General features: G+C 64.6%; 1 protein-coding gene across 1 annotated transcript in view; it reads left to right on the top strand.

The window, feature by feature from the left end:
• Positions 1 to 24206, top strand: part of LOC109676675 (RNA polymerase II elongation factor ELL) — a 31306-nt gene extending 7100 nt beyond the window's left edge. Inside the window, exons 2-12 of the mRNA XM_020152981.2 lie at positions 12525 to 12572; positions 15874 to 15995; positions 16074 to 16237; positions 16899 to 17155; positions 19338 to 19462; positions 21029 to 21125; positions 21393 to 21858; positions 22444 to 22510; positions 22588 to 22759; positions 23173 to 23217; positions 23332 to 24206. Of these exons, the coding sequence (XP_020008570.1) occupies positions 12525 to 12572; positions 15874 to 15995; positions 16074 to 16237; positions 16899 to 17155; positions 19338 to 19462; positions 21029 to 21125; positions 21393 to 21858; positions 22444 to 22510; positions 22588 to 22759; positions 23173 to 23217; positions 23332 to 23448 (1680 nt within the window). The 3' untranslated portion in view covers positions 23449 to 24206. The remainder of the gene's footprint in view (positions 1 to 12524; positions 12573 to 15873; positions 15996 to 16073; positions 16238 to 16898; positions 17156 to 19337; positions 19463 to 21028; positions 21126 to 21392; positions 21859 to 22443; positions 22511 to 22587; positions 22760 to 23172; positions 23218 to 23331) is intronic.
• The last annotated feature ends 960 nt before the right edge of the window (positions 24207 to 25166 follow it).

Raw genomic sequence — 25166 nt, 5'->3', positions numbered from 1 at the left:
GCGTGGCTCAAGCGGTAGAGCGCCTGCCTGGCCAGCACAAAGCCCTGAGTTCAAACCCCAGTCCTACAGAGAAAAAGGCCTGGCTGGGGTCAGCTCATGGCGAGCGCAGGCCTGCCATGCCGAGACCTGGCTTCCATCCCCAGCACGACAGAGAGCAGGAGGCCCCTGCAGCCCTGGGAGGTTGGTGCTGCCTGTAGGGGTCCTGCCCTGGCCCCGAGGGTGGGGAGGAGGAGGAGCCAGGGGTTCTCGTGTGGGCAGATGTCACATCCACCCGCTGCTGGGAGGAGCAGGACCTCCTGCAGGGGAGGTGAGTGCGTGTGCATGGGTGTGCGCGCTGCGTGGGACCCGTGCTCACCCTGCAGATGCAGAGCCAGGCTGGGTGGCTTCCTCCTCCACTGGCTGGAGGGTGGCAAGCTAGCCTGCTGGGTTCTATTTTCTTTGCCCCTTTTTAATAGGGTGGCTTTTGGGGAAAACTCATCTTCTTTTTGTGGAGCTGGTGGTCTCTGTAGCCAGGAATGGCTTTTGGGGCTGTGAGAATGCTGTTCGATTGTGTCAGGGCAGCTCTCCCCAGACAGAGCTGCTGTGGCAAAGGGCTCCGGGAGTGCATTCTGCCCCACACACGTCACCAAGATCCTAATGGGGACAGGGCTGCAGCCCTTGACCAGAGGTGCAGAGTCCCTCCAGTCACGGCTCTGGCAGGCCTGCTGCTTTGTGGCTCACAGGACCTGGTGAAGCCTTTGCAGCATCAGTCTTAGGGTCTCAACCAAGTGTGCTAAATCACGCCCCAGGGCCACGTCAGGTGCCCCCATCAGTAAGGTTTTACTGGGACCCAGGGACCCCCTGTGGCAGGCCTGCCCCCCTGCTGCCCAGAGCCACCTAGCCACCAGTCCCCCTGGGGCCCTGCAGGCTGTAGACCTTCAGCCCCAGCGGGAATCCCACTAGCAGGACAAGCCTGCCCAGTGTCCCAGGATGTGCCTTTGTTTGTGTAACCTGTTTGTGACCTTTGCAATTGAAAACACAGCACGGTCACAACAGTCACAGTGCAGCCTGGGGCAGGAGTTGGGAAGCAGCTGCCCCGGCCCCCAGAGCAGGGTGTTCCCCCTACCACCTCCCTGAGGCTCAGTAGGGCGGGTGTCCTCCATGGGGGATTGTGCTGGATGAGGACAGACTAGGTTGTGCTCACAATCCCTGTGTGAAGGCACCCAGCCAGCCAGGAAGCACAGATGACGGGGCAGGAGCGGGGCAGGAACCCCCTGGGCGGCTCTTGTTGAACCTTCCAGAGCTGTTTCATGTCAAGACAGGTGGTGTCATAGGTCAGGCCCCACAGGACCCTGCTTCTCACCTTCCCTGCTCCTTGCTCCCTCCCCAGTGGGTGTGGCCATGCTTTGCCCAGCCAGACGCCTGAGGGCAGGGCAGCTCCTGGCCTGGGAACTGTTCCCACCTCCCTGGTGACACTTATTTTTGGAGTTGGATGCCCCACGCTTATTCCAGGGACATGTACTTGGCTCAGTGTGACTCCCTGTGGGTGGGGACAGCAGGGCCCATGGCCCTGTGCGGCTCCCCAGCCTGCTGTGGAGGGCCCAGGTCTCGCTGGCACACAGCCCTCTGCTGACTCCGTCTGAGTGGGTCCTGCCTGGAGGCTCCTCCAGATGGAGCTGCAGTCCTCGCAACACCCTGGGGACCGGGGAGGCTGGTCTCTGAGCTGAGGACATTGGGCTCCCGAGAGAAGGGCCCGCCAGAGCCCAGGCGTGCCCGTGAGGCCTTGGTGGAGGCAGTCCACCAGGGGATGAAGCCTTGGGGCCTCTCTCCGGACTTCTCTGACCTCGCGTGTGGTCTGCTCTCCCTGTGTGTGCTCAGCGGGTTGGGTCGAGGGTGCTGTGAGCCAGCCACAGCCAGCACAGAGGAGGGCAGTGGCCTTTGTCCCCTGGGGTGTCCCTGCTCCCCAGCGCCAACCCTGAAGTTGCCTGCCTTCCTCTGTGGGTCGGCCACGGTGTCCTGGGGCGGGCGGTCCAGGCCTTGACCTGCTGTCCGGCCCCAGCACCCAGGGTGGTGTGCACAGGCGAGCGCTCGCAGCTGCACAAGAGCCACGCGCTGAGGGCGTGTTGCGGGCAGGCTGCGTGGCCTGTGCGGCCTTGGGACCTGTCAGCCCCTGGCAAGGCAGTACCTTGCACGGGTGTCACGGAGCAGGCCCTTGTCACTATAGCCCGAGGGTGTCGGGCTGGCAGAGTTGCTGGCTTCAGGCCAGGCCTGCGTCTGTGGCTCCTTGGACTTACTAACCCATCCGTGCAAGCCTGGATGGGGCCCCGGCCTCCCGTCTCCCCCGACGGAGAGACCAGCCGAGCACAGCATCTCGGGAGGTGGGAGGAAGACGTCAGCAGGATTTAGGTAGATGGACCTGGTGCACCATGTGTCCCCGTGTCACCTGGTGTGGGGAGATGGAGGTAACCCCACAGTCATAGGCCTTTGTTGAAAAACCAGAGCAATGGCTGCCTACAGCAGCCAGCTCAGCCCTGGCTTCCGGGTGACTGTCCGTGGGCTCTAGTGTGGTCTGCGTCCAGGAAGGCTTCTGGAGGGAGAGTGGCAGCCTGGCCTTCTGGGCCATCCCTGTTAGAGATCACTCGGGGTCACTCAGCGCCCCACTCGGCACGTGGAGGGGCCAGCTGCAGAGGACAAGGGCCTTGTGTGGTCCCCTCACTGTTTCCATTCTGAACGGTGTGCTTGTCCACGTGTCACCTCAAAGGCAGCGTCCTGCTCAGCATTTCTAGTGCCAAGCCTGCAGCCGGCCCTGTGCCATGCCTGCCTGCTGCTCCAGTGCGCCGCAAGCGCCCTGAGGCCTGCGCTGCCCGCTCTGAGCACTCCTGACCTGGGTGCCGGGACTCGGACACTTGTCTTTTTCCTTCACATTTCTTCCCTAGTGTTGGGATCGGAGCCCAGGGCCTTCCCATGGCAGGCCACCCCACAGGGTTCTTTAGTTGCATCCCCTCCCTTCTTCCCTTTTCTTTTTTGAGACAGGGTCTCATCATAGCTCAGGAGGTCCCTCACCTTGCAGGGTCCTGGGTCACATACCCCACTTTGGGTGCCCAGTCCTTGTGTCAGCTGTCGCCCAAATTAGACTGGGATCAGCTGCAGCTGTCAGACAGCTGGGCAGACCTGGCCGGTGACCTGCGGTCCCCCAGGTGGACAGGGACTGCACTGATGGCCCAAACTTCCACCTGTGCTCCTGCCCCTCTGAGGTGGTGTGGAGAGAGGCCCACACGGGGGACATGTGACATGTGGCCTTTGTCAAGTGCTTGCTCCACTTTTGCTGCTTGCAGGAGTCTCCCTGGTGGGGTCCCTGTGGCAGAAGTGACTCAGGTGACTCACTTCTAGGTTCCTCACAGGCTGACCCTGCGGTTCTGTCTCCATGTGCTTGGTGTCACCGGCTCAGCTGTGGGATGGTGGTGGCGTCGTGTGCGTTATTCTTAAAGATGAGTGTCTAATCCTGGCCCCCTGTATGTTTTGGTCATGTCTGGCAGCTGTCAGTGTCCCCTCCCCTCTTCTTGTGGGCAGCCAGCAGCCACATTGCCTTGTGGGCCTGTACCTCGTGGCCACAATTGGAAGTGGTTGGGTTGCTTGGGCTGCTTGGATGGAGGGGCTCGAGCTTGACTCAGTTTATCTGGGTGATGGATTGGAGAAGAAGCAGGGGTTAGGGTTTGAGCCAGAAACTAGTAAAGTTTGTGTCGTGGCTGACAGTTGCCAGAGTGGTCTTGCAGTGCTGCTCCTGTCCTGGACGCCTGGGGTCCTGTCTGCTGTGACAGTTGACCAGGAGCTGGGCTGGCAGACTGCTCGCTAGCGCGGTCATGACACCTCAGGCTTTGGCTTTGAGGCACGGCCAGGGCCATCTCTGCAGTCCTGGCGTCGGGTTCGAGTGGCCCTGGGTGCTGTGGAGGAGGCGGCCAGGGCCTGGCACAGGTGGACTTTGCTTCGTGCTGGCTGCACACCCCTGAGCCTCAAGTCTCCTTCTGACCCGGGCCTAGGTTGCCTGTGGACTTCAAGGCACAGAGAGGCCGCTGTGAGAGCCACCCTGTATCCCCTGTCACAGATCCAGACAGGATTGGAAGGTGTCCAAAGTTACACCACCCCTGCCTGCCATGGAGAGCGTCGTTTTCCTTGTCTAAATAATGGACCTGGCGGCGCGGCCAGGCTGATGGCCTGGAGCCCCGCCACCATCTGTGTGTGCAGTGGCGACCATTGGAACCCGTTCCGAAATCTCACTTCTGCTCCGAAGTGGAAGAATAGGCTCTGGCTGGCGCTTGGGGACAGGGAGAGAGGATGCGTGACTTTAATTTGAAGATTTAATTTTTAGAGCAGCTTTTTAATTTCACATCAGAATCAAGTGGACAGCCAGAGCTGTCTCATGAACCCATCCCGTCAGCCTCCTCGTTGCCAGCGTTACATGACAAACCCATGCAGGCCCATCCTTGTCACCACAGATCGACTTTGCATCGGAGCGCTTGCTGGGCTGTGGCCGTGTCTGTGGACAAGAGCGTAGAACCCGGTGCCACCTGCAGGGAACACTGCCCTGATGCTCCCAACTCCTCCTGTCACCCCTCCTGCCCCAGGGCCAGTGGTCTGTCACTGTCCCCACAAGTTGGTATTTTCCACAAGGCCATGGAGTTAGAATGACAGTGTGCAGCCTTTCCAGACGGGCATCTTCCACGTGGAGTCGGGCGCCGGACGGGCCTCCGCACCTCTGTCCTGTCCCCTCCCGTGGGGTGACTCCATCCTGAGGACGACCCTAGGGCCTTGCGGGTGCTAGGCCAGTGCTTACCCTGAGCTGCTCCAGCCTGCTGAGTGCTGTTACCCGCTCACCCCCTGACCCAGGGAGACCTACCAAGGGCATCTTGGTTCTTGGGTGGGGACAGTCGTTAACAAGGCTGCCGTGCACGTCGAGGACACTTCCACAGTGGGCCCTCGGCTGGCACTGGCTACAGCTAAACCCTCCCCACAGCGCAGGCCCTGGTCATTTGAGGAAACGGAGGCATGTGGCCAGCCTTCCCCCGCCCCAGGGTGGATTCCCAGACGTGGCCGTCCATCTGGGGGAACTGGCTCTACCAGCAAAGCCCAGGGCTGGGCCCCTGTGACCCTTTGCCACCCCATGTGCTGCAGCCTCGGGGCTGTCCTCAGCCACAGCAGCGGGCACCCTGTGTCCAGTGGGATTGCACAGTCCCGACAGCATGGGAGAGGAAATGAGGGTGGGGCTGGGCCACCATCCAGGGGGTGCCATCGGGGACCCGTGAGCCGTAGTGTGCCACCGCTGGCCTAGTTTCCCCTGCACCTCAGGACACTGGAGCTGTGCACGTGAGCCCTGCCACCCACTAACCCTCTCGTAGCAGGGTGCTGTGCACCACCTTCCCCACTGTGTCTGTGCGCTGGGTTCCAAGGTTCACCTGCTGGGCCCGGCAGGGAGGAGGGGAGCCCCGTGTGTCTGCTTTGACAGCCACCCTGGCACCAGGCAGGGAGCTCACTTCACTGTGCCTGTGGAGGACAGGTCATCTCCCAGGAGCCTCTGGGATTGTCCCCACCGGGGCCACGTCTGTGCTGGGACAAGAGAGAGCGGGCATGTGGGGAGCAGCCGTGGTCTGGGAGCTCTTCGGGGCAGGATGTTTGCTGGCCACCCACAGGTCACAGTCCGGGCACTGTCCCCAGCAGCAGGGCAGACAAGGAGCGAGCGGAGTGTTCACATCCCTGCCCGTACATTGGGCTGGGAGAACTGGGCAGTGTGCCTGTTGCTGTCCTGAGTGGGACACCCCACTCCTATAGCAGTCTCTGCCTCCCCCTCTCCCCAGCTGAAACCCCCCACCCTACAGTGGGGACCCGATCCCCTCGACTCTGGCCTGCAGTCACACAGCAGCCCTGGTCTGGAAGGCACAGGTGCCATTGTGCTGCCCAGAGCCTAGGCATCTTCTTTGTAAGGCACTGGGCAAGCAGCTCTGGTGACAGTGGCCTCATCACCCTGGCCTGAGCCGCCCCCCAGGTGCCTGCCCTGCCTCTGTCATCCTCCCTCCTTTTCTGAGATGAGTCCAGGTCTCATAGACATGGATGTGCTCCCCATCCTAGGTGTGGCGTGGGGCCTAAGGGAGTGTGCAGGGAGTGCAGTGGCACCAGGGCGATGAGTAGGGGTTGAGGTATCCGTGGTGACGGGGGAGAGCTGTGCCGAGGGCAGGCCCACGGTGAGGCACAGCGCGGAGCTCTCATGCAGGCGGGCAGGTGGCAGGTGGCTGGCGGTTCATGTGGCTTTCCCGTGTGTGGGGCTCCTTTCCAGATAGTGCCTGGGACAGAAGGCAAGGTAGGGCCTGTTCTCAGAGCTCTGGCCTGGCAGGGGCCTTGTCCCACTGGGCTGTCCCGCACTTGAGTGGCTGGAGGCCCCAGGGGGTCACAGAGCCTGCAGGGTGTGGTCAGAGCCCAGTGGTCAGCAGTGCCAGGGAGGAGACCACCGGCTGCCCAGTGAGCCAGCCGCCCCGCTGATGTGTGAGATGGAGCTGCTGTGAGCACCGGGCGGGGCCGGCGTGTGAGGCCAAGCCTGCTGGCCCTGCTGTCGCCCTCGGGCCTTTGGCCTGTCGTGACAGGCCCTTGGGAGGACCCCCTGGAGGAGGCCATGGAGGCCGAGCATCTAGAGCCAGTGAGGAGGAGTCGGGGTAGCCACGGGGACCATGGGTTGACATTGGGAAGGGAGCAGCCATGTGGCGGGGGGTGGCCAGCCCTAGGCCCAGTGACCTTTGCAGGTGGAGCCGTCTGACCTGACAAGAGTATGAATCTGCTGCCATGGTGTGGGGTGGTGGGCGAGCACCCCCTCCGTGTGCGCTCGGTGCGAGCTGCCTCCAGCTCCCAGGCGGCTCCTGGTGCTCGCTGTGTCACCTGGAGCTGAGGTGAGTCGTCTGTTGGGAGGCGGGTGGAGGGGCTCTGAGAAGGCCGCTGAGGCTCCAGCCTCCTGCGTCGGGCTCGCTCTCCCGGCTCTGGACAGTGTGTCTGCGTCTCTTCCTGCCCCCCGGGCTTCGTCGGGGCTGGAGCCCTCTGGGTCTGTACTGTCTTGGGAGGTGTCCAGTTTGGGGATGTACCTTTAGATAAGTCTCACGATGAAGCTTGGAGCTGGAGGCCAATGCAGCCTGGTGGTGGCCACCACAGGTTGTGTTTTTAAAGTCCTAGCAGGCTGGTGGCATTTGTCTTTGATGTCAGACCAGCAAGGAGGGGTGCTCCTGGTCCGACTGGACCCTAGTCGGCTGGGCAGCCATCTCCCGAGGCCACTGTTCCTTCTGACGAGACAGGGCTGAGCAGAGCCACACCCCTCCTGAGGCTCTGCCCAGGCCACCTGACACCATCACTGTAGTTTCCTACGCCCACCCTGTGTCACTCAACCCTGGGCCACCTCAAGGGCATTGGCAAGACCTGTGGCCAGGTGACACTTACACCCCCAGATGTCTTTTCTCCCACACTCCGGGAAGGGTCTGGTCAGGCCGTGGCCGTGTGCAGAGGGCAGGTGTGGGAGCACAGCACAGCCGCCATCTGTGCCCTCCACGCGTGGTGAGAAGTGGGAGGGAAACCACGGCATGGGGGTCAAGCAGCACACTGGGGACTTGCCGGCCACCTGTCCACAGCCATGGCCAAGGACACACCTTCCTGAGCTCAGACCTTGCCTGGGCGTGGAGGTGCGTCGTGGCAGAAAAGCTATGGAAACAGAAGTAGCTGTGGGAAGGCAGTGAGGCTGTTGCAGGGAGGCCTGGCTCAGATCGGCTGGGTGGCTGTGCTGCACACAAGCCTGGACAGCGGTGGGTACCTGGTGAGATGGCAGCCAAGGCATGCGTTCCTTGTCTAGCTGCTGCCAGGCCACGCACGTTCCCCCGCTGGGGTGAATGACCAGGAGGGGGTGAGGTCAGGCACAGATTGCCAGAGGTCACCAGAGTTCGGTCCTCCTGGAGCTTGAGGCCAGTGCTCCTGGTGCAGTGGGGACCCTGCCCGGCCCTCCCCAGCATCTTGGCATCCCCGCCCTCTTGGAGCCTCCTGTCCCCTGAGCCTGCTGGAGCCCAGCCCTGTGCTGAGGATCGGAGAAGAGTTTGTGATGCAGGCTGAGAATGCATCTCAGTGGGGACAGTGGGGACACACTTGTTTTCTGGAGCCTCCTGGGTAGAAGGGAAGGGAGATGGCAGCTATGGTAATTGGGAAGATTTTCATAAAATAGCTCCGTTGTTTCAAAAAGGCCAGATGTCCAAAGCAAGTCCCATGAAAGATGAAATTGAAAATTCCAGGGCTGGGGGCTTGGCTCAAGAGGTGCAGATCCCTGAGTTCGAACCCCAGTACAGCCAAAAAGAAATAAAAGTCCACGCTGTGAAGATGGGCAGTGCTGCATTTGAAAGACATGGTGACAGGACGACATCTGCACAGCATACCTGCAGGGCCACACCTGCACCCACGGCCACCTGCTCGCTGCGCAAGAACCCACAAAGACCCGATCCTAACAGAGTGGCCCAGTTCACGAGTGTCGAGGATTTAGTCAACTTCAGCAAAGAAGACAGGAGAGGCAAAAGGTAATAACATGGAAACGCGGGGAAACACAGATGACCGCGCAGGAAGCCGTCAGAAGCACCTCCCAGGCTGTCCAAGAAACCCACACAGTCCATCTGAGTGGCGGCCTAGCGCTTGCTAGACCCGGGGTCCATCCCCAGCTCCGTAATAAATAAAAAGTAGGAAAATGGAACCCAAATGGCAAAACGGACACTATGAAATGCTGACGTGGGGGGAGGCACCTGGAATTCACCATGGCTGGTGGGGTGCAGAACACGCCGCCAACTTGGACACAGATATGCGTCCTCGTATCTGTGGAGGCGAGCATACGCCTCTACGGGACAAGAAGATGCAGGTCCTCACCGACCCCTCGGGTGAGAGCAGTCCTACTCAGGAATTCCCCCACCTGGTGTCTGGTCACCTGTGGACCATGGATGAACGAGAGGCTGGGACGGACCCGCGGCAGTACGGGGAGTGACCTGGGCGACGAGGACAGGCACGGTGCCATGTGGCCCACTGAGTTAATGGGACAGTGTGGAGACGGGCTTTGCGGGTGGGACTAGGGATCTAGCCGTGTGAGGTCTGTGCACAGTTATTTGGGTGGCCCCGGAGTTGTATGCAGTGCCCCTGTGAGAGTTGGGGAGATCTGACACAGACCAGGGAGGGAGCAGCTGTGTGATGGCAAGCCCAGGGCCACCTGGAGCCTCTGGGAGGAAGGGGCCCTGCCCACACCACAGTCTGCCCAGCGACACAGGTTTCAGGCTGCTGACCCGCAGAACTGGAGAGGATATGTACACATTTCCATCCCTCAGTTTGTAGGCGTTTGTTACAGTGGCTGCCGGACTCCGTGCTCGCATTTAGTAACATCTGGGTGACGTCCAGAGCAGACCCAAGGAGGGAAAGTGGACTTGACTGTGGCACGGGGACCACGCCTGTGATCCAGCACTTGGGGGGCACAGGAGGGAGGAGCAGGGGTTGCAGGCAGCCTGGGCTGCAGAGCCAGACCCCATCTCAGGAGGGGGTGGTCTGCAGGGGGGGTGGCCAAGTACATTTGCAGACCCCAAGGCAAGTAGTGTCATGGCCAGGCGTGGTGCCCTGGCGGTCTGCACCTGCTCTGATCCTGGGGATTCTAGGAGAGCTCCCATAGGCTTTCTGTGCCCCCGCTGGGTTTGCAGACACCCCGGGGAGCCCCTCTGCTGGGGGGCTTCCTGCTCCGTGCACACGGTGTGCCCTCGGGGCTCCTGCTCTGCTCGACCTGCTCGGGTGACTGGCCTCAGTGAGCCCTGGAGCTGACTCGGGCCTCGGCACCCGCCGTCCCGGGCGCGTGGTTCACGGTGGGAAGCGATGCCTGCCTTACTGGACGTGGGGGCGGGGCCGGGAGGAGGAGGAGGCGGGCGGGGCGCTGCGGATTGCGCGTGCGCAGACGCTGCCTCCCCGCCCCGCCCCGCCCCGCCCCGCCCGTCCCTCGGTCCTTTTGGGGGGGCAGCGGGTGGGGCTGCTGGGCAGAGGTGGCTGCCCGAGAGTGCAGCACCAGTCCCAGCTGTGTTCCGTCTCCCCCTGGACCTTTCCAGCAAACAGACTTGGCGCTGGCCAGAGACAGTGGCAGAACTTTTCCCAGGTCCCACCAGCGCGGCGGCCATGCGGACCCCTCCCTGCACCTTCACCCAGCTGGGCCGTGGGGGCTCCACAGCCCCTGACGTGGGGGCCTGGCTCTTGCGACCCTCCTGCCTGAGTGTCCGGGCGCTGGGCTATGCTCCAGTCCCTCCCTTGTCCTGGTGTTTGTCTGGGTTCATTGTGGCAAGGTCAGCACAGGGCCCTCGGCCATGTCGCAGCAGGGGTGGGCAGGGCGTCTCGGGCTCTGCGGGATGAGCAGCGGTGGGTGGTGAGGGGCTCGGCCGTGTAAACGCCGGGGGATGGAGATGGATTTCACAAGCGCTTCCTGTTGCCTCACCCCCAGCCGCTCTTCCCTGTGGGGTCAGCACGGGGATTGGATTCTGCGTCACGGTAGCGGAAGAGGCCTGGGGTCCGCATCTCTGGGCCTGCCTCCTCCGCCCCACACTCCGACGTCCCTCCCTGTGCCTCCCTCTTCCCTGCACGTCACCTTCTGGGAGCCACGGATCTGCACAGTGGAGCTGCCTGAGGGAGGGACTCTGCTGTGGGCCGCACGGCCGCACTGAGGAGATCGTCCTCTGGGAGGGGCTGGTGGCCTCCCACTGCCCACCTGGCTTCCTGACACAGCTCTGGGGGCCCCAGCGCTGTCCCTTGTGCCTCCTCCTGGAGCTGGGGGTGCTTAGTTCTGTGGTCAGGAGATGGTGACCCTTCGCTCACCCGGGTGCCGGGGTCCTCAGGCATGGACACAGGTGGTGGGGAAGCTGGTGTCCCCAGTGTGCCCGTCACCTTGCATGGGGACCAGGGCCGAGCCCACAGGCTTGAGGCTACTGTTGGTCCTGTGTGGAGGGACCTGCATGCCACAGACACCACCTCCTGGACCCCAGGGACCCGCTGCCCACACTGCACTGCCAGCATTCTGCAGGCCTGGGCTGCCACTTGCAGGGACTGGGCTTTCCCCTTGGTGACACGGTCAGACCCAGCCACACTGTGCTTAGGTTTGCCCAGGCCTGTGCCCCTCGGTGCCGTCCTCCTAACGAGCTTCCGGAGCCTTCCTCATACCGCACCGCTTCCTGTCTGTTACACGTGCTGTTTCCTGTGGCCACGGCCCTCGTGTCACACGGCAGGGTCCTGCCTGCAAGCCTGACATGGAGGCGCATCAGTCCTAGTGTCTGTCCGTGTCAGCGTGGCACAGGTGGCGTGCAGTGTCGTCTGGCATGTGTGTGACAGGGATCCCGGTGAACGGCTGCGCTGACAAGAGAGACAGCACACAAACCCGTGTGGCTGGGAGCCCAGACCCATGGTGACAGCTTGGTCATGTGGGGGCAGCCACTTGAGGTCACGGGAAAGGCCAGGCCCTCAGTCTGCAGCCCTTTCTGTGAGCCTCATCCTGCGTGTGACCCGTCTGACGTGGGCTTCATGAGGGCGTGGGAGTGTCCCTGACGGTGGTCCTCGTGGGAAGGGGGTGGACTGCAGCGTTGGGGAGTTGTCATTCTGTGTCCTGACCGCGTGGACTTGAGGTCCGTCCTGCGGGTCGGCCCGTCCTGGCTGATGGCCTGTGTGCTGGCGGCACTTTGTGTCTCGGCTGAGTGCCCAGTGGGCCGAGAGCTTTTGCAGAGACCTGTGGTCCATGTCTCCCAGTGAGGCCCGGTTGGGCTCACGGTGCCACTGGCACACAGAAGACCTGGTCCCCCCTGCACTGCAGGACACGGCAAAGCGTGAAGGCAGCTTGAGGGCTCTGCCCCGTCACCAGCACACGGCCAAGCCCCGCGTGTGTGTTCAGGGTTTTTGCAGTGCTGGACTGCAACCCACAGCCTCACGTGTCTATGCCAAGCCACGCCGGCCCTGAGCGGCTCCTGTGCTTCCTGTCCATGCCCATGCGTCCAGTGCTCACTGCCCTGCAGCCACACCCTGGAGCCACACAGGTGTGGCTGTCCCACACCGAGCTCACCTGACCCCCGCCCCGCCCTCTGCGCCCATCCTACTGCTGGGGTGTCTGAGAGGGGACTTGCCTGGGTGCATGGCTCCCTGGGGAAGGAGAAGGGCTGCCTATGCCATGCAGGGCCTGGGGTGCGTGTGAGCCTGGCCGCTGTCCCACCTTCCTCTGCTCCCAGGGGACTCACAGGCCAATGATGGCTTCTGAGAACACGGAGCAGTGCATTCCTGACCCCACGGTCCTGGGCCTGCTGCCAGCCTCCCTTGGGAGCTACCTGTGTCCATTGGAGCAACTCCTATGGATCCTTGAAATCCTTGCCCTGGTGGGCCACCCCAAAGCTTTCGGATGCCTTTTCTCCCTACCCTGCGCCTAGGACTGCAGTGAGTTCTCTGCAGATGTGACCTCTGCGCTCTCTGATGTCTCCCCATTTTGTGTTTTGTAGGACTCCGTGTCACTGAGGCCATCCATCCGATTTGACGGAAGTCAAGGGGTGAGTTTTTTAAGCCTCTTGGCCCTGGCTCCTCCTGTGTGAGGCTTTCTGTGTCCAGCTGAGGCCACCTGCCTCTGGGTGGCCTGAGGCCGATCCCATTGGGGGGTGGAGGGGATCACACCATGCCAGACCCTGGTGCCCACAGAGGGCCGCACAGGGTGGAGGAAAGCTCCTGGGTCCTCTTCTCACGGCTGATGCCCACCCCGCTCCTGACCCTGACCTCTGAGCCCGTTAGTGCCTGGGAACGACAGGAAGATGTGTATCAGAGTTCAGGGGTGAAGGGGGCCACAGAGACTGAGCACCTCATCATGTGTGAGCTCAGCTTCCTTCTGAACAGTTGTCTTCTGTAAGAGTTGGGCAAAGCTGGGCGAATGGCCGCCACTTTCCCCGAGGGCTCTGGACTCCGTCCTCGCCCACTGCAGGAGCAGCTTGCTCCTCCTGGTCACACGACTTGTGCTTAGCACTAGCAAAGTTCAAGTTGCCACGCTCGCTCGGTCAGTGTCTGCCGACAGCCACTGGGCACGCAGTGGCCACAGGCTCTGTGGTGCTCGTACGCCATGGTCTGCGGGGTGGGCGGTGGCCCCCCTAGAGCGTGGCCCTAGCGGTGTCTCTGCTGCCCTAGGCAGCCTGAGCCCCGGCCCAGGCTGTTTTTCTCCTTGGGGAATCCTTGGGGCCCCAGACTCCAGAGGGTCATCTTTGCTTCCGTGGTGCATGGTTGTGGACGGTAAGCAATGACAGGTCACTGCTATTGTGCATCTGGCTCGTCAGCCTGGTCGTGGACACAGCGGCTTCCTCACACGGCACCTGTGGCCTGGGCTGTCTAGGCAGCCCTGCCAAGGCTCAGGGTGGCCTTTTGTCCCCTCCCCACAGGACAGCCAGGGGTTTCAGGGCAGTGTCCACAGCCCGGCCTGGGCCTGCTGCCAGCTTGGCCCCATAGTGCCCCCTGGTGGCCATGGCCACTCTGTCCTGAGCCTGAGCAGTGAGCGTGCTGAGGGCCCGTGCCTTGTGCCTTGGCGTCGAGCCTGAGTGCATCATGGTGGCCCAACAGGCATGTCCCCCGCGTCCCCCGCGTGCAGCTCTCGCTCCAGTTGCTGATGAACAGCACGGAGCGGGTGAGCAAGGGGACAGCCTGGCCATTGGCGTGGCTCTGCGCCCTGCTTTGCCTGCCTGCTCAGGCCCTGGAACCCACCAGCAGGACCCAGGGTGGCAGGAAGGAGAACAGTGGCAGTAGCCATCCAGGGCTCCAGGTCGGGGCCTTGTGCTGCTGTGGCCTCTGCCGTGGCATTGCCAGGTGCGGCAGGGCCTGGCAGAGGCCTTTGCCCCGTGCGTGTCGGGAAGCGTGCGAGGGAGGTAGTCTGGCCACGGGGCGCGCTTGCAGCTGTGCGTTGCAAACGTGGGCGGTTCAGAAATGGTCCTGAGGAGCCCGGCCACCACAGAGGACACGCGGGGCTGCACGCCCGGGGCGCCTTTGGGTTTTCCTTTGCGGCTGTGGAGGGAGCCAGAGCCTCGCCCACCCCTCACCCTGTCAGCGCAGCGGGATGGTCGGCTTCAGCTTGGCGGTTCTGTCCTCCGGGCTGCAGGCAGGTCCCCCGGAGGGGAGGGTGGCAGGGGCAGCACCCCCTGGTGACCACGGTCAGCCCACAGGAAGGGTGCAGGCGGGGAACATGTATGTGCTTGTTTATGGGGCTTCCTCACACCCCAGATAACCTGGCGCCCCACCCAGACCTGCCTCACCCGGCCATCCCATGGACCCCACCCAGAAGGCACAGGTGCCTCCAGTGGTGGTTGCATTCCTGGGGCTGGGCTGGGTGCCTCCCGGCCCAAGGGACACAAGCCCTGTGCTCCGCCTGTCACCAGCTACACGCTGCTCTCCTGAGCCTCACTTTGAAGTTCCACGTCACATACTGTCATCCCAAGCTCGAGTCCCCCACCCCGAATGACACGTGACCACTGGGTCCTTAGCAGGGCCCTGTGACACACTGGCCAGGTGGGTGACTTCCCTGCCTGCTGCCACTGATGGTGGAGCCCACTGTGGCCGTGTGGCCCAACAGGACTGTGTGTGGCTACCCGGTCTCACCCCGGCCCTGCTAAGAGCTGGGTCTGCAGGAGCCAGGGCAAGTCCACCTGCCCAGGGGTCCCAGCTTGGCGTGGACCAGCCTCCACTCATGGGGGGCGGGGGGGCACCCTGGCCAGCGCCCAGTTGCTGCAGCCCCACCTCTTTGTTCTGAGACCAGGCCTCGCGCAGTAGCCCAGGCTGGCCTGCGGTCACCATCCTCCCAGGTGCTGAGATCACAGGCGCTTGTTTTCCCTGACACCCTGCTCCTGGGCTTCCCGGCCTGCCACTTGCCGGGTCGCCAGGGCACTCATGTGGCTGGCCACTGTGGCGAGGCTCAGCCTCTGTTTGGAGTGGGTGTCTGGTGACTTCATGGTTGAGCACAGCCACAACTGGGAGGACGTGTAGACAGGACACCGTGGCACCATGCTGGCTGAGCTCACACCAGGCGGTGTCCATGCAGGACAGGGCAGGGCTGGGCAGCCAGGGCCACTTGCCCCAGTGTGCGTCTGCGTGTCTGCGTGTGCGTTTGTGTGTCTGTGCTCACGTGATTGGAGAGTGGACCTCAGTGGTTTTTTTGTTTGTTTGTTTTTTGGGTTTTGTTTCTTTTTTTTTTATTATTTCTTATTTTTGACCTCAGTGTTGAAACACGGGGTGCAGGCCACTTGTCGCTCTGGCCGTGACAAGAACCTGCTTATGTTGACACAGACATGTGTTGGGTAGGTGGCCGGGTGAGACCACGGGCGTCCCAGGCCACGCCTGGCCACAGCCTGTGTCCTGCTGATGCCGTCCCCATGTGGTCCGTGGCCTGTGTGTGTCCACCTGGCTGTGAGGTGCTTGTGGGGGACTTTAGGAAGGGCTGCCCTGGTGCTAGGGCTCAGGGAAGGCCATGTCCGTCACCCCCCAGCATGGACAGGGCACAGCTCTGAACACCGCTGCCCACAGCCTGGCTGCGCACCCCGTGAGGACCGTGCTGGCCGGCATGTGCGTGCTGTGGAGGGCTGTCCGCTGCCAGGCACTGTGGCACTCAGCAGCGTGTCCCCTGTTGCCTGTGACATTGCCTGGGGCCAGCGCTGCAGCCCTGGACGCGAGGCCGGTGCCCGTGGCGTGCGTTTCACCTTGGGTACCCCGTTTGATGAGGAGGAACAGGTCACCTCTGCAGAGCCTCAGGCCTGGGGTGGGGACCCTGCCTGCGGGGGGTGAGACCATAGCGCTGGCCGCCTCCCGTGACGCCCCCTGTCCACGCAGCACATCTGCGTGCCCCAGCCCGGCGGCCCCAAGGCGGTGCGCACGTTCTCCTTCTACCTGTCCAGCGCTGGCCGCGACGGCCCACAGGGCAGCTTTGACTGCGTGCAGCAGTGCGTCTCCAGGTGAGTGGCCGCAGGCGTGTGGGGCCGGCCGGTGGGGTCCCTGCCCGTCCCCTCCTCACTGTACTGACCTGCCCACAGCCATGGCCACGTCCACCTGGACTGCCTGGGCAGCATCCAGGACAAGGTCACGGTGTGCGCCACCGATGACTCCTACCAGAAGGCGCGGCAGAGCATGGCGCAGGCCGAGGAGGAGACGCGGAGCCGCAGCGCCATCGTCATCAAGGCCGGAGGCCGCTACCTGGGTGAGCAGGGCGTGGGAGGGACAGTCACCGGGCCGTCCAGGGAGGAAGGCCAGCTGTGGTGGCCGGGGCCGAGGCGCCTTCACGCCACGGTGTCGGGGCAGAGGCTCCTCGGGGCCCGAGGGCTGCGGCCAGGGTGAGGCCACTGCTGTGCCCCTCAGCTCCCACCCTGACCCGCTCCTTCTCAGGCCACCTGGTCACAGCAGCGCGGGGGCTGAGTGGCCGCAGGGCGCTGCGAGGCCATGGGGTCAGGTCTGTCCCTGAAGACAACGAATGACGGCCCTTGCTGGCGGGCGCTGGCGGGTCTGTGCGCGGAGCTCGGTGCCGTGCGGTCGCTGAGGTGGCAGAGCGCGCACACGCCGGTGAATTTGCACGCTTAGGTCCTGGTGGGCGCCAGCGTCAGCCGGCACACTGCCCACGCAGTGACCCGACACTCAGACGGTGGGGCCCGGAGGACCACAGCCCGGCCTGCGCAGTGAGACCCTGGCCTTAAAAGAATGCTGTGACTGTGGTCCTTCACCCGTGTCCCCGCACCGAGCAGGCCCAGAGGTGGGGGAGCCCGGGAGACTGCCCGGCTCCCCAGCCTGGGCCTGCTAGTCTGGGAGGGCAGCTCAGCCCTGGCCTGGGTACCATGCCCTGTGCCCGACACTTGGCTCTGTCGCAGGCAAGAAGGTCCAGTTCCGGAAGCCAGCGCCCGGAGCGGCGGATGCAGTGCCTTCGCGGAAGCGGGCAACGCCCATCAACCTGGCCAGCGCCATCCGGAGGAGCGGGGCCAGCGGGGTGGTGCAGAGGCCGCTGCGGGACCGTGTGGTGCACCTGCTGGCCCTGAGGCCGTACCGCAAGGCCGAGCTGCTGCTGCGGCTGCAGAAGGACGGGCTGGTGCAGGCCGACAAGGACGCGCTGGACAGCCTGCTCCAGCAGGTGCGTGGGCACGGGGTGCTGGGGCTGGGACACCCTTCCCCGTGTCTGCTGGATGCCCAGGGCCTCCAGGCTGGCGTGCAGGGGACCGTGCATAGGCCAGGCCCAGCATGCAGCCAGTGCTGACGTGGGGTCCACACGGTTGGGCACCTTGAGTGCAGCTCAGCTGGCCTCAGCTCCCCGCCCCGGGGGACAGCTGCCTCTGTGACAGCCGTCACCGCTGCACCCCTGACGAGCAGGGCTGGGCCGAGGGTTGGGACACTCCAGGTGGTCCTGCCCAGCACCCCTGCCCCTGACCCCAGAAGGGCCCGAGGCTGCAGCCTGGGCCCAGGTTCCTGGGGATGAGCGCCTCACGCTGGCCTCGACGTCAGCCAGGCTGTGGGGACATGCGGAGGGGTGACTGGCCCACAGGGTCTCTCAGCTGAGCAGGGACAGTGCCATTCCAGCGTCTCGTTTGTCCTGGTGCTCGCCGCTCCTGTCCTGCCTCATGCAGGAGCTTGGGTGGCACCTGCGCAGGAGCCACAGGTAAAGTGGTCACCGTCACACCATGTCTCCACGTGGTGCCGGCCATGAGGCTCTGCATCTCTGATGTGGCCCGCGGCCCATGGTCCTTAGGGCGTGAGGGACATTGTCGCTCTCACCTGCTTCCGGGCTCCCTGGAGCTGAGGCCGCGTCTGTGACGTGGGGACTTGGGGCCCGGTGCGTGCTTCCCACTGGTCAGCACTGCGGTCAGCACCTTTGTCACTTCACCGTGTGGACAAGACGGAGCCACAGTTACCTGCAGGGGACACTGAGCCTGGCCATGACCTGGCCCAATCATTCACAGAGGGCTGGGATCCAGGGCCACCCAAGGACCATGGGCTCCTGCATCCACTCGCGAGGCATCTATGAGAAGGTGGCCTTCTGAGCTGGGGCGAGCAGAGGACATGCAAGGGCCAAGCAGCAGTGTCCCCGCGGCTTGGGAGCCAGCCCGAGGGTGATCAGGAGACAGACATTGTGCTGGTGACTGAAGGTCAGCATCGGCAAAGTAGCTGCCACAGCTCACGGAAAGTGCTGGAACCCACAGGCCTCGCAGGTGCTGCTTCCAGAGAGGCCGGGCCACCACAGAGGAGCCTGGGGAGACAGAGGCAGGGTGGCCGTGGGAGCCCACTGGTCATCAGCGGAGACTGCTGCCAGCCTCTCCCCACCCCCCACCCAGAGCCCGGCTTCCCGGCCTGGCCGGTGCCTGTGGACGACGTCACGTGTGCCCACCCCGTTCTCCTGCTTCACAGCTGTTTACTGTGTACTCACTGTCCCCACACTGGGCAGCACAACACCACTGGCTTTCGGGAAGGGTGACCTCGGGGAGCTGCACCCAGTCTGCTTGCTTCCAGCGCGTGAGGCCGCCAGTCCCCGAGGACCAGCAGGGATGGAAGCCAGCTCCCGCAGGACACTGTCAGCTGTCCATCATGCAGATGCCACAGCAGGAGTGTCTGGCTTGGGGCCAGGCTGGGGAGAGTTGCAGCCCATCCTTTCAGTGGGGATGGCAGGACTGGAGCGACTGACCTAAAGACGCCTCTGCAGAGACAGCCCCGGAGCCATGGCCAGTAGAGCAGTCGGCACCTGCTGGGGCCTGTCGGTGCTGCGGAGAGGCCAGACCTGCGCTGGCGTCCAGCCCCGGGGAAGTTTTTGTCACAGGGCATCACTCAGCCAAGGAGAAGCTGTTCTGTGAGCCAGGTGCGGGGGCATCTGTGATCCCAGCATCCGGGAGGCTGAGACAGGAAGATGGCCACTTCCAGGCCAGTTTAGGGCACAGAGTGAGACCTGTCTACAAGAACAAAAGAAAAACCAACCCTCGGTCCCCATGGGGCGCACTGGACACGGCCCTCGCAGGTCGCAGCTGTCCCGCGGGGAAACCGTGGCTCTGTGTGTCAGGGCTGAGTCTCGGCCACGGCTTTGCAGCGGCTGTGAGAGCTGGGCCGGCGGCAGGACAGGCAGACCTGGCTCAAGAGGAGCACTGGGGATGCGTCCCCTGCAAGATGTCACCATGGACCCCATGCCTGGCCCTGCTCAGTGGGCCGTGGACGGGGGCAGGGCACCCGTCTGTCCGTCCCCTGCCTTCCGCGCTCCCATCCATTCCCGCCCCGGGTGTGCAGGACGCCACCCGCCTCAGGCTTCCTGCAGGTGACATGGCTCTGTGTTGCAGGTGGCCAGTGTGAGTGCCCGTGACGGCACATGCACGCTGAGGGACTGCATGTACAAGGACGTGCAGAAGGACTGGCCGGGCTACTCAGAGGGCGACCAGCAGCTGCTGAAGCGGGTCCTTGTCCGGTAATGCCACTTTTCCCCCCGCTCGCTGTCCCCACCCCAGTGTGGTCTCAGGACACAGGGTGACCTGGCCTCGTCCCCGGGGCCCAGGGGCAGGCTGGGAGGGTCGCAGTTCTCACTGGCGTCCCTGCGCTCTGCCAGTGCTCTGCGAACAGCCGCACACCTGTCGGGCACCCCCGGGGAGTGAGCGAGGTCCTCCGAGCGCAGCGAGCTGGGGTCCCTCGGGTCACTGGCTGCTGGAGCCACCGTCAGGTGTCCTGGGTGCCCCGGGAGGCTGGTGGTGGACATGGTGTTGCAGAAGACACCAGCGTCCCATGCTAGGGTCCACTGCCTCTCTCACTGAGCTGTGGCCAGGTGTCTTTCAGGCAGGGAGCTGCCACCCTCACCGGGCTGGCTTGGGGTCCACGTCGCCGTGTGCAGGAGGAGAGCAGGGCTCCTGGTGGCCCGTGGCCGTGTGCAGCCCCCTTCTCCTTGGGTGGCTCAACCCTGCCCAGAGGGTGTCCATGCATGGCAGTGTCAACAGGTGGCCAAGTCCATGCTAGGTTTGCTTTGTTTCTTTAAGGCAGGGTCTTCACTCTGCAGCCCAGGCCAGCCTAGAACCTGTGACCCCCTGCCTCAGCCTTCCGAGCGCTGCTGGGGTTGCAGGTGCGGCCACCACACCAACAAATGGCCAAGCCTCAGCTTTGAGAGCTAAAGGCAGCTTTCCCTCCACACCAAGGCCGGGGCTGTCCTCTGCTCGTCCATCCACTCAGGATGGCCACTGACACCTGTAATCCCAGCTGCTCAGGAGGCAGAGATCAGGACGATCACGGTTCAAAGCCAGCTTGGGCAAATAGTTCCTGGAGACCCTATCTCAAAAAACCCTTCACAACAACAGGGCTGGTGGAGTGGCTCAAGGTGAAGGCCCTGAGTTCAAGTCCCAGTGTGGCAAAAAAAACCCAAAAAAACCAGCGTTATTGAGGTGACGTTCACAGCTCAAGTCACCCGGTAAAGCACTGGCAGTGCTGTGCAGCTGGCCACCTCCTCTGTGCGGTTGCAGAACGTCCTGTCCTCCCCAAAACAAAAGTCCCCATTGGAAATCGCTCCCGTCCCTCCCTGGCCCCTGCTCTGCTTCCTTCCTGTGGATTTGCCACTCTGCACATTTTCTGTCACTGGGTCACACTCCGTGCAGCCTGTGTGTCCGGCTCTGTGTAAATGAGCGAGCCGTGACCGCACAGAACACTGCTGGGAGCGTCATAAAGTCGGGGCCCTGCGGGAACCAGCTTGGGCTGCACCTGTTGCTGGCCTTTTCCTGGGGGGTCCGGGCAGCGTGGCGCCCATGTGAGACAGGTGCACGCACGGGTGCGTCTTCTGTCCCCCTCTTCCTGCAAGGCACCCAGGAGTCAGCCGAGCTGCCCAGAGACCTCATCTCATCCTGTCATCAGCCCCGCACTGTCTGTCACAGGGGCCATACTGATCCATGTCCGGGTGCCCTGCCCGTCCTGGGGGTCGTGCTCCCCAGCTCCATGCAGACAGTGGGGCTCACGTGGCCTTGCCGCGGATCCTCTGACCCCCGCCGCTCCTCCACAGGAAGCTGTGCCAGCCGCAGGCCCCCAGTGGCCTCCCAGCCGCTTCCCCTGCTTCCAGCCCGCCCCATGAGCCCGGGAGCTGCCCATCCCCGCCACAGGTACCATGCTGGGCGGAGGGGCGGGAGGGAGGCAGGGGACGCTGCCACTCCTGCTGCATGCTGTTCCTCCTGTCCCTCCGTGGGGCTTTTTGGAGCAGGATCCCCAGGCCAGCCCTCCCTCGGCCACAGCAGCGTTGAGCCTGCCCTCAGCCCCCCTCCCCTGTGTGGGACCTGGTGTTGGCCCGAATGGCCATGCAGGCAGGCCCTGCGTCCCCTGGGGCTGGCACTGCCCGGAGGTCACTTCCTGTCCTGTTCTTCGCTTCCCAGAAGCGGCCGCCCCCTCCTGACTTCACTGACCCCCTGGCCAGCAAGAGGCCCCGCATCTCCCACTTCACGCAGCGCTCACAGCCCACCCTCAACGGGAAGCTGTGTGCGTCCAACGGCCGTGAGGCCCTGCTGCCCACCCCGGGGCCACCAGCTGCCACGGACACCCCCGGCCCTGGTGCCCCCGCGCCCCCGCGTGTCCACGACCCTCTGGCCGATGTCAGCAACGACCTGGGCCACAGCGGCCAGGACTGCAGACAGGTGGACCCCGCCCCCCCAGCCCCCACCACACACCTCGGCCTCCCCCTGCTGACGGACTTGGCCCAGCCAGACAGGCTGCACGGCGCCTCGCACGGCAAGCCCAAGAAATCCAAAAAGCACAAAGACAAGGAGCGGCCTGAGGACAGGCACCGCGCCCGGAGGCCTGACCCCACGCCCGCCACCCACGCCGCGCCACCCGACACCCCAGGTGGGTCCCGTGGCCGCTGGCCCTCCCCGTGTGCGGGGACCCAATGCTGAGGCCCCTGCCACTGGTGGCTGTCCTTGTGTCCACCTGTGGGGTGACACATGGGAGGAGCTAGTTCTGGCCACCAGGCTACCTTGCAGCCCTAGGGGACTGGGGACCGGGCCCAGTGCGGCCCTGCACGCACCAGGGGGAGCTCCTGGCCAGCACTGAGCAGAGGGTGCTGCAGCCTGAGGCAGCACTGGCCACCAGGGGGCGGGGTCCAGCACCCGTGGACAGCTCCAGCGATGGTGGCCTGGGGCAGCCCTGACCCGCTTCCAGGTGGGGTCCTGGCCCAGGCCCTGGGGGACACCTTGTGCTGTCCTGTGTGGCCCGGCGCCCAGTCCCTCGGGAGTGGGCTCCAGCAGGCCCCGTGTGTGCAGAGGCCGGTGCTGTGGGGTGCCCTTGGGCCCCGTGGGATCGGCTTGTGGGGACCGAGGTGAGACTAGCCTTCCGGGTGTGGGGTGCACCGATGTGCTGGGACACGCAGGTCCCCACCCTGCTACCCGGCGAGCGCCCCGCGGGCCTCAGCGGACCTTGTCGCCCTCGCAGGCGTGAACGGAAGCTGCAGCAGTGCCAGCGCGCCCACGTCCACGTCGGACACGCCCGACTACCTGCTGTGAGTACCGCAGCCGGCCGGGTCGCCCGGGGCCGCCGTCCCGGCGGGGCCCTGAGCCGGCCCTCCTGTGTCCGCAGGAAATACGCGGTCATCTCGTCCTCGGAGCAGCGCCAGAGCTACAAGAACGACTTCAACGCCGAGTACAGCGAGTACCGCGACCTGCACTCCCGCATCGAGCAGATCACGCGGCGCTTCACGCAGCTCGACGCCCAGCTGCGCCAGCTGTCCCAGGGCTCCCCGGAGTACGAGGTGCGCGGCTCTGCGCCCCGGCACGCGGTGCCACCCCGGGGCGCGCAGGCGGCCGGGCTGGGGTGCGGGGACTCGGCCGAGCCCCACAAGCCAGGGGCAGCAGGAGGCCCGCAGGGCCGGGGGCCAGGACGGAACCCGGGGCTCTGCAAAAGCGGGTGTGCGGGAGGCGCCGGCCAGCGGGGCGGCCATGGGGCGTGCGGGCAGCCGGGCTGGGATCTGCATCGTGGCCGCGGCCGTGTTGTGCACAGAGCGTTGGGAATGGCGGGGGCCTCTCAGGGCCTCGAGCTCCTGGTCCCCCTTCCGTCCTCCCTGCTGCGCCCAGTGGCCACCGTGCTGCGTCCCGGAACAGTGGACAGGCGCAGCTGGGTTCGTCGCCACGGAGGGACAGTAAGTGGTTGGGTTTGTCTCCACAGACCACGCGTGGGCAGATTTTGCAGGAATACCGAAAAATCAAAAAGGTGAGTGGCAGGCCAGGCCGGCGGCTCCCGGTGAGCCGTGCGGGGACCGCGCGGGGCTGGGGACGTGTGTGGCGCGGGATGCACGCGTGACCGAGCGCTCCCGCCGCCCCGCAGACCAACACGAACTACAGCCGGGAGAAGCGGCGCTGCGAGTACCTGCACAGCAAGCTGGCGCACATCAAGCGCCTGATCGCCGACTACGACCAGCGCCAGCTGCAGGCCTGGCCCTAGCGCGCGCACGCACGCCCGCCGGCACGCGCACGCACGCCGGCCCAGCCGCGGCCTCGCTTCCTTTTCTAGTTTTCTACCAAGGCAGCCACTTTTAGCCACTGCGACAGAGACCGGGTCTATTTTTGTACAGAGAGCGCGGAACCTTTTCTAGTCCTGTCCCCTCCCCTTGGACGCCAGGGCGCGGGGCCTCGGCCCACGGCGGCCTCGCTCCGTCCTCCGCCTGCGTGGGCCGGGGCGCGCGGAGCTGTGCGGGGCTCGCACTCAGGGAGGGGCCGGGGCCGCGGGAGGGCGCCCTGCGTCGGCCCTCTGCGGGGCGCAGGCTCCGGGACACCCCACTGCTGCTTTGTCGCTGTGCCTGACCCCGTGTCCCAGTGTCCCCGAAGCTCGGGGCGTGCGTGCGTGCGTGCGAGCAAGACAGGAACGTGGGGGCCGCACCCCGCGGGGGTCCCTGCGGGTGCAGAGGGCAAGGCTGGGCCCAGCCTCGTCCACGGTGTCCCCGCTTCCGCCTGCCTTTCCCGCCGCCCCGCATCGTCCTGAGGGGGCGCGGAGCCGAGGGCCGGGCGCCATGGCCCCGCTGCTCCCGCCCCCGTTTACTGACACTGGTCCCCCCCGAAGTGCGGGAAGCCATTTGAGCCACGTGCTGTTTACAAGACTCTCACTGTTGCCAAAATGTTACAGGGGAGGCGCCGCCACCCGCGGCCCGCGGTCCCCTCCAGCCGAGTTTTGAACCCACAATAAACTTCACCCCGCCCGTCGCAGCTGTGTCGCACCGGGCTTTCTGGGGCGGGGAGGTGGCGGGCCCGGAGCCCCGGGGAGGGCAGAGGGGGTCGCGCCACCCGGGATCCGGGGCTGATGGGGGCACACGCAGCAGGTGTGAGCCCCGTGGGGAGGGGACAGGGGCGTGTCCATCGCCCGTCCCGTGTCTCGTAACAGTGACCGAGGCAGGCCGCCCGGGTCACACCATGACACCCCAGCTCAAAGCCCACCAGCCCCCCAAAACTGACTGCTTGTGCGGCCCCAGCCGCATCTGTGGCCGTGCCCCGCCCGCCCTGCAGGAGGGACACCTGGGCTCCATGGGGTCCAAGTGAGGACTGGCGCCAGGCCCAGCCCTGAGGACCAGTGTTTGTTTCAAAAAGGAAAAACACAAGGGACACCCGCGGTGACAGGGTCCCGGGGTCAGCGGGCCGCTGAGGCCTTGGGCCGAGTTCTAAAGAGCCCGGGAATGGCCGCAGGGCCGTGTACCCGGCAGGGGGTGGCCTGGCCTCCCTCTCCTTCCCCGGGGCAGCATCTCTGTCCCCACAGCCGAGCACCAGCAGCCGCCTGCCTGTCCCTGTCCTACCCTGGGGCGCCTGCCCCCAGCCCCAAGCAGGCCTCGGGCCACACCTGCCTTTGTCCCTGCTGAGTGGGGAATGTGCCCAGGCCAGTCCTGCCCTGCAGGGGTCCAGGAGGGCCCCCCACAACCCTCCAACCCGCCCTCTGTCTCAAGCTCTTCCCTCTGCCCTGCCTGTCCCCTCCCAGGGGCCTCTCCCTGGCCCCGTGAGCCTCCAGGCTTCTTGCTCTTGGTCACGTCCATCCCTTTGACGTATGTGTGGCACTCAGTGCGAGCAAGGTCCCCCCAGCACCACGCCACCGCCCTGGCAACCTTCCCACCCCATGCCAGCAAAATGGGGACAGGCACACGACACGCATGGGCTGCAGCCGCAGCGCCTGTCACAGCC

This window comes from Castor canadensis, chromosome 14, assembly GCF_047511655.1.
Source record: "Castor canadensis chromosome 14, mCasCan1.hap1v2, whole genome shotgun sequence".
Taxonomy (NCBI): domain Eukaryota; kingdom Metazoa; phylum Chordata; class Mammalia; order Rodentia; family Castoridae; genus Castor; species Castor canadensis.
Note: the sequence above shows the minus strand (reverse complement) of the source record. Positions and strands in the feature narration are given on the sequence as shown.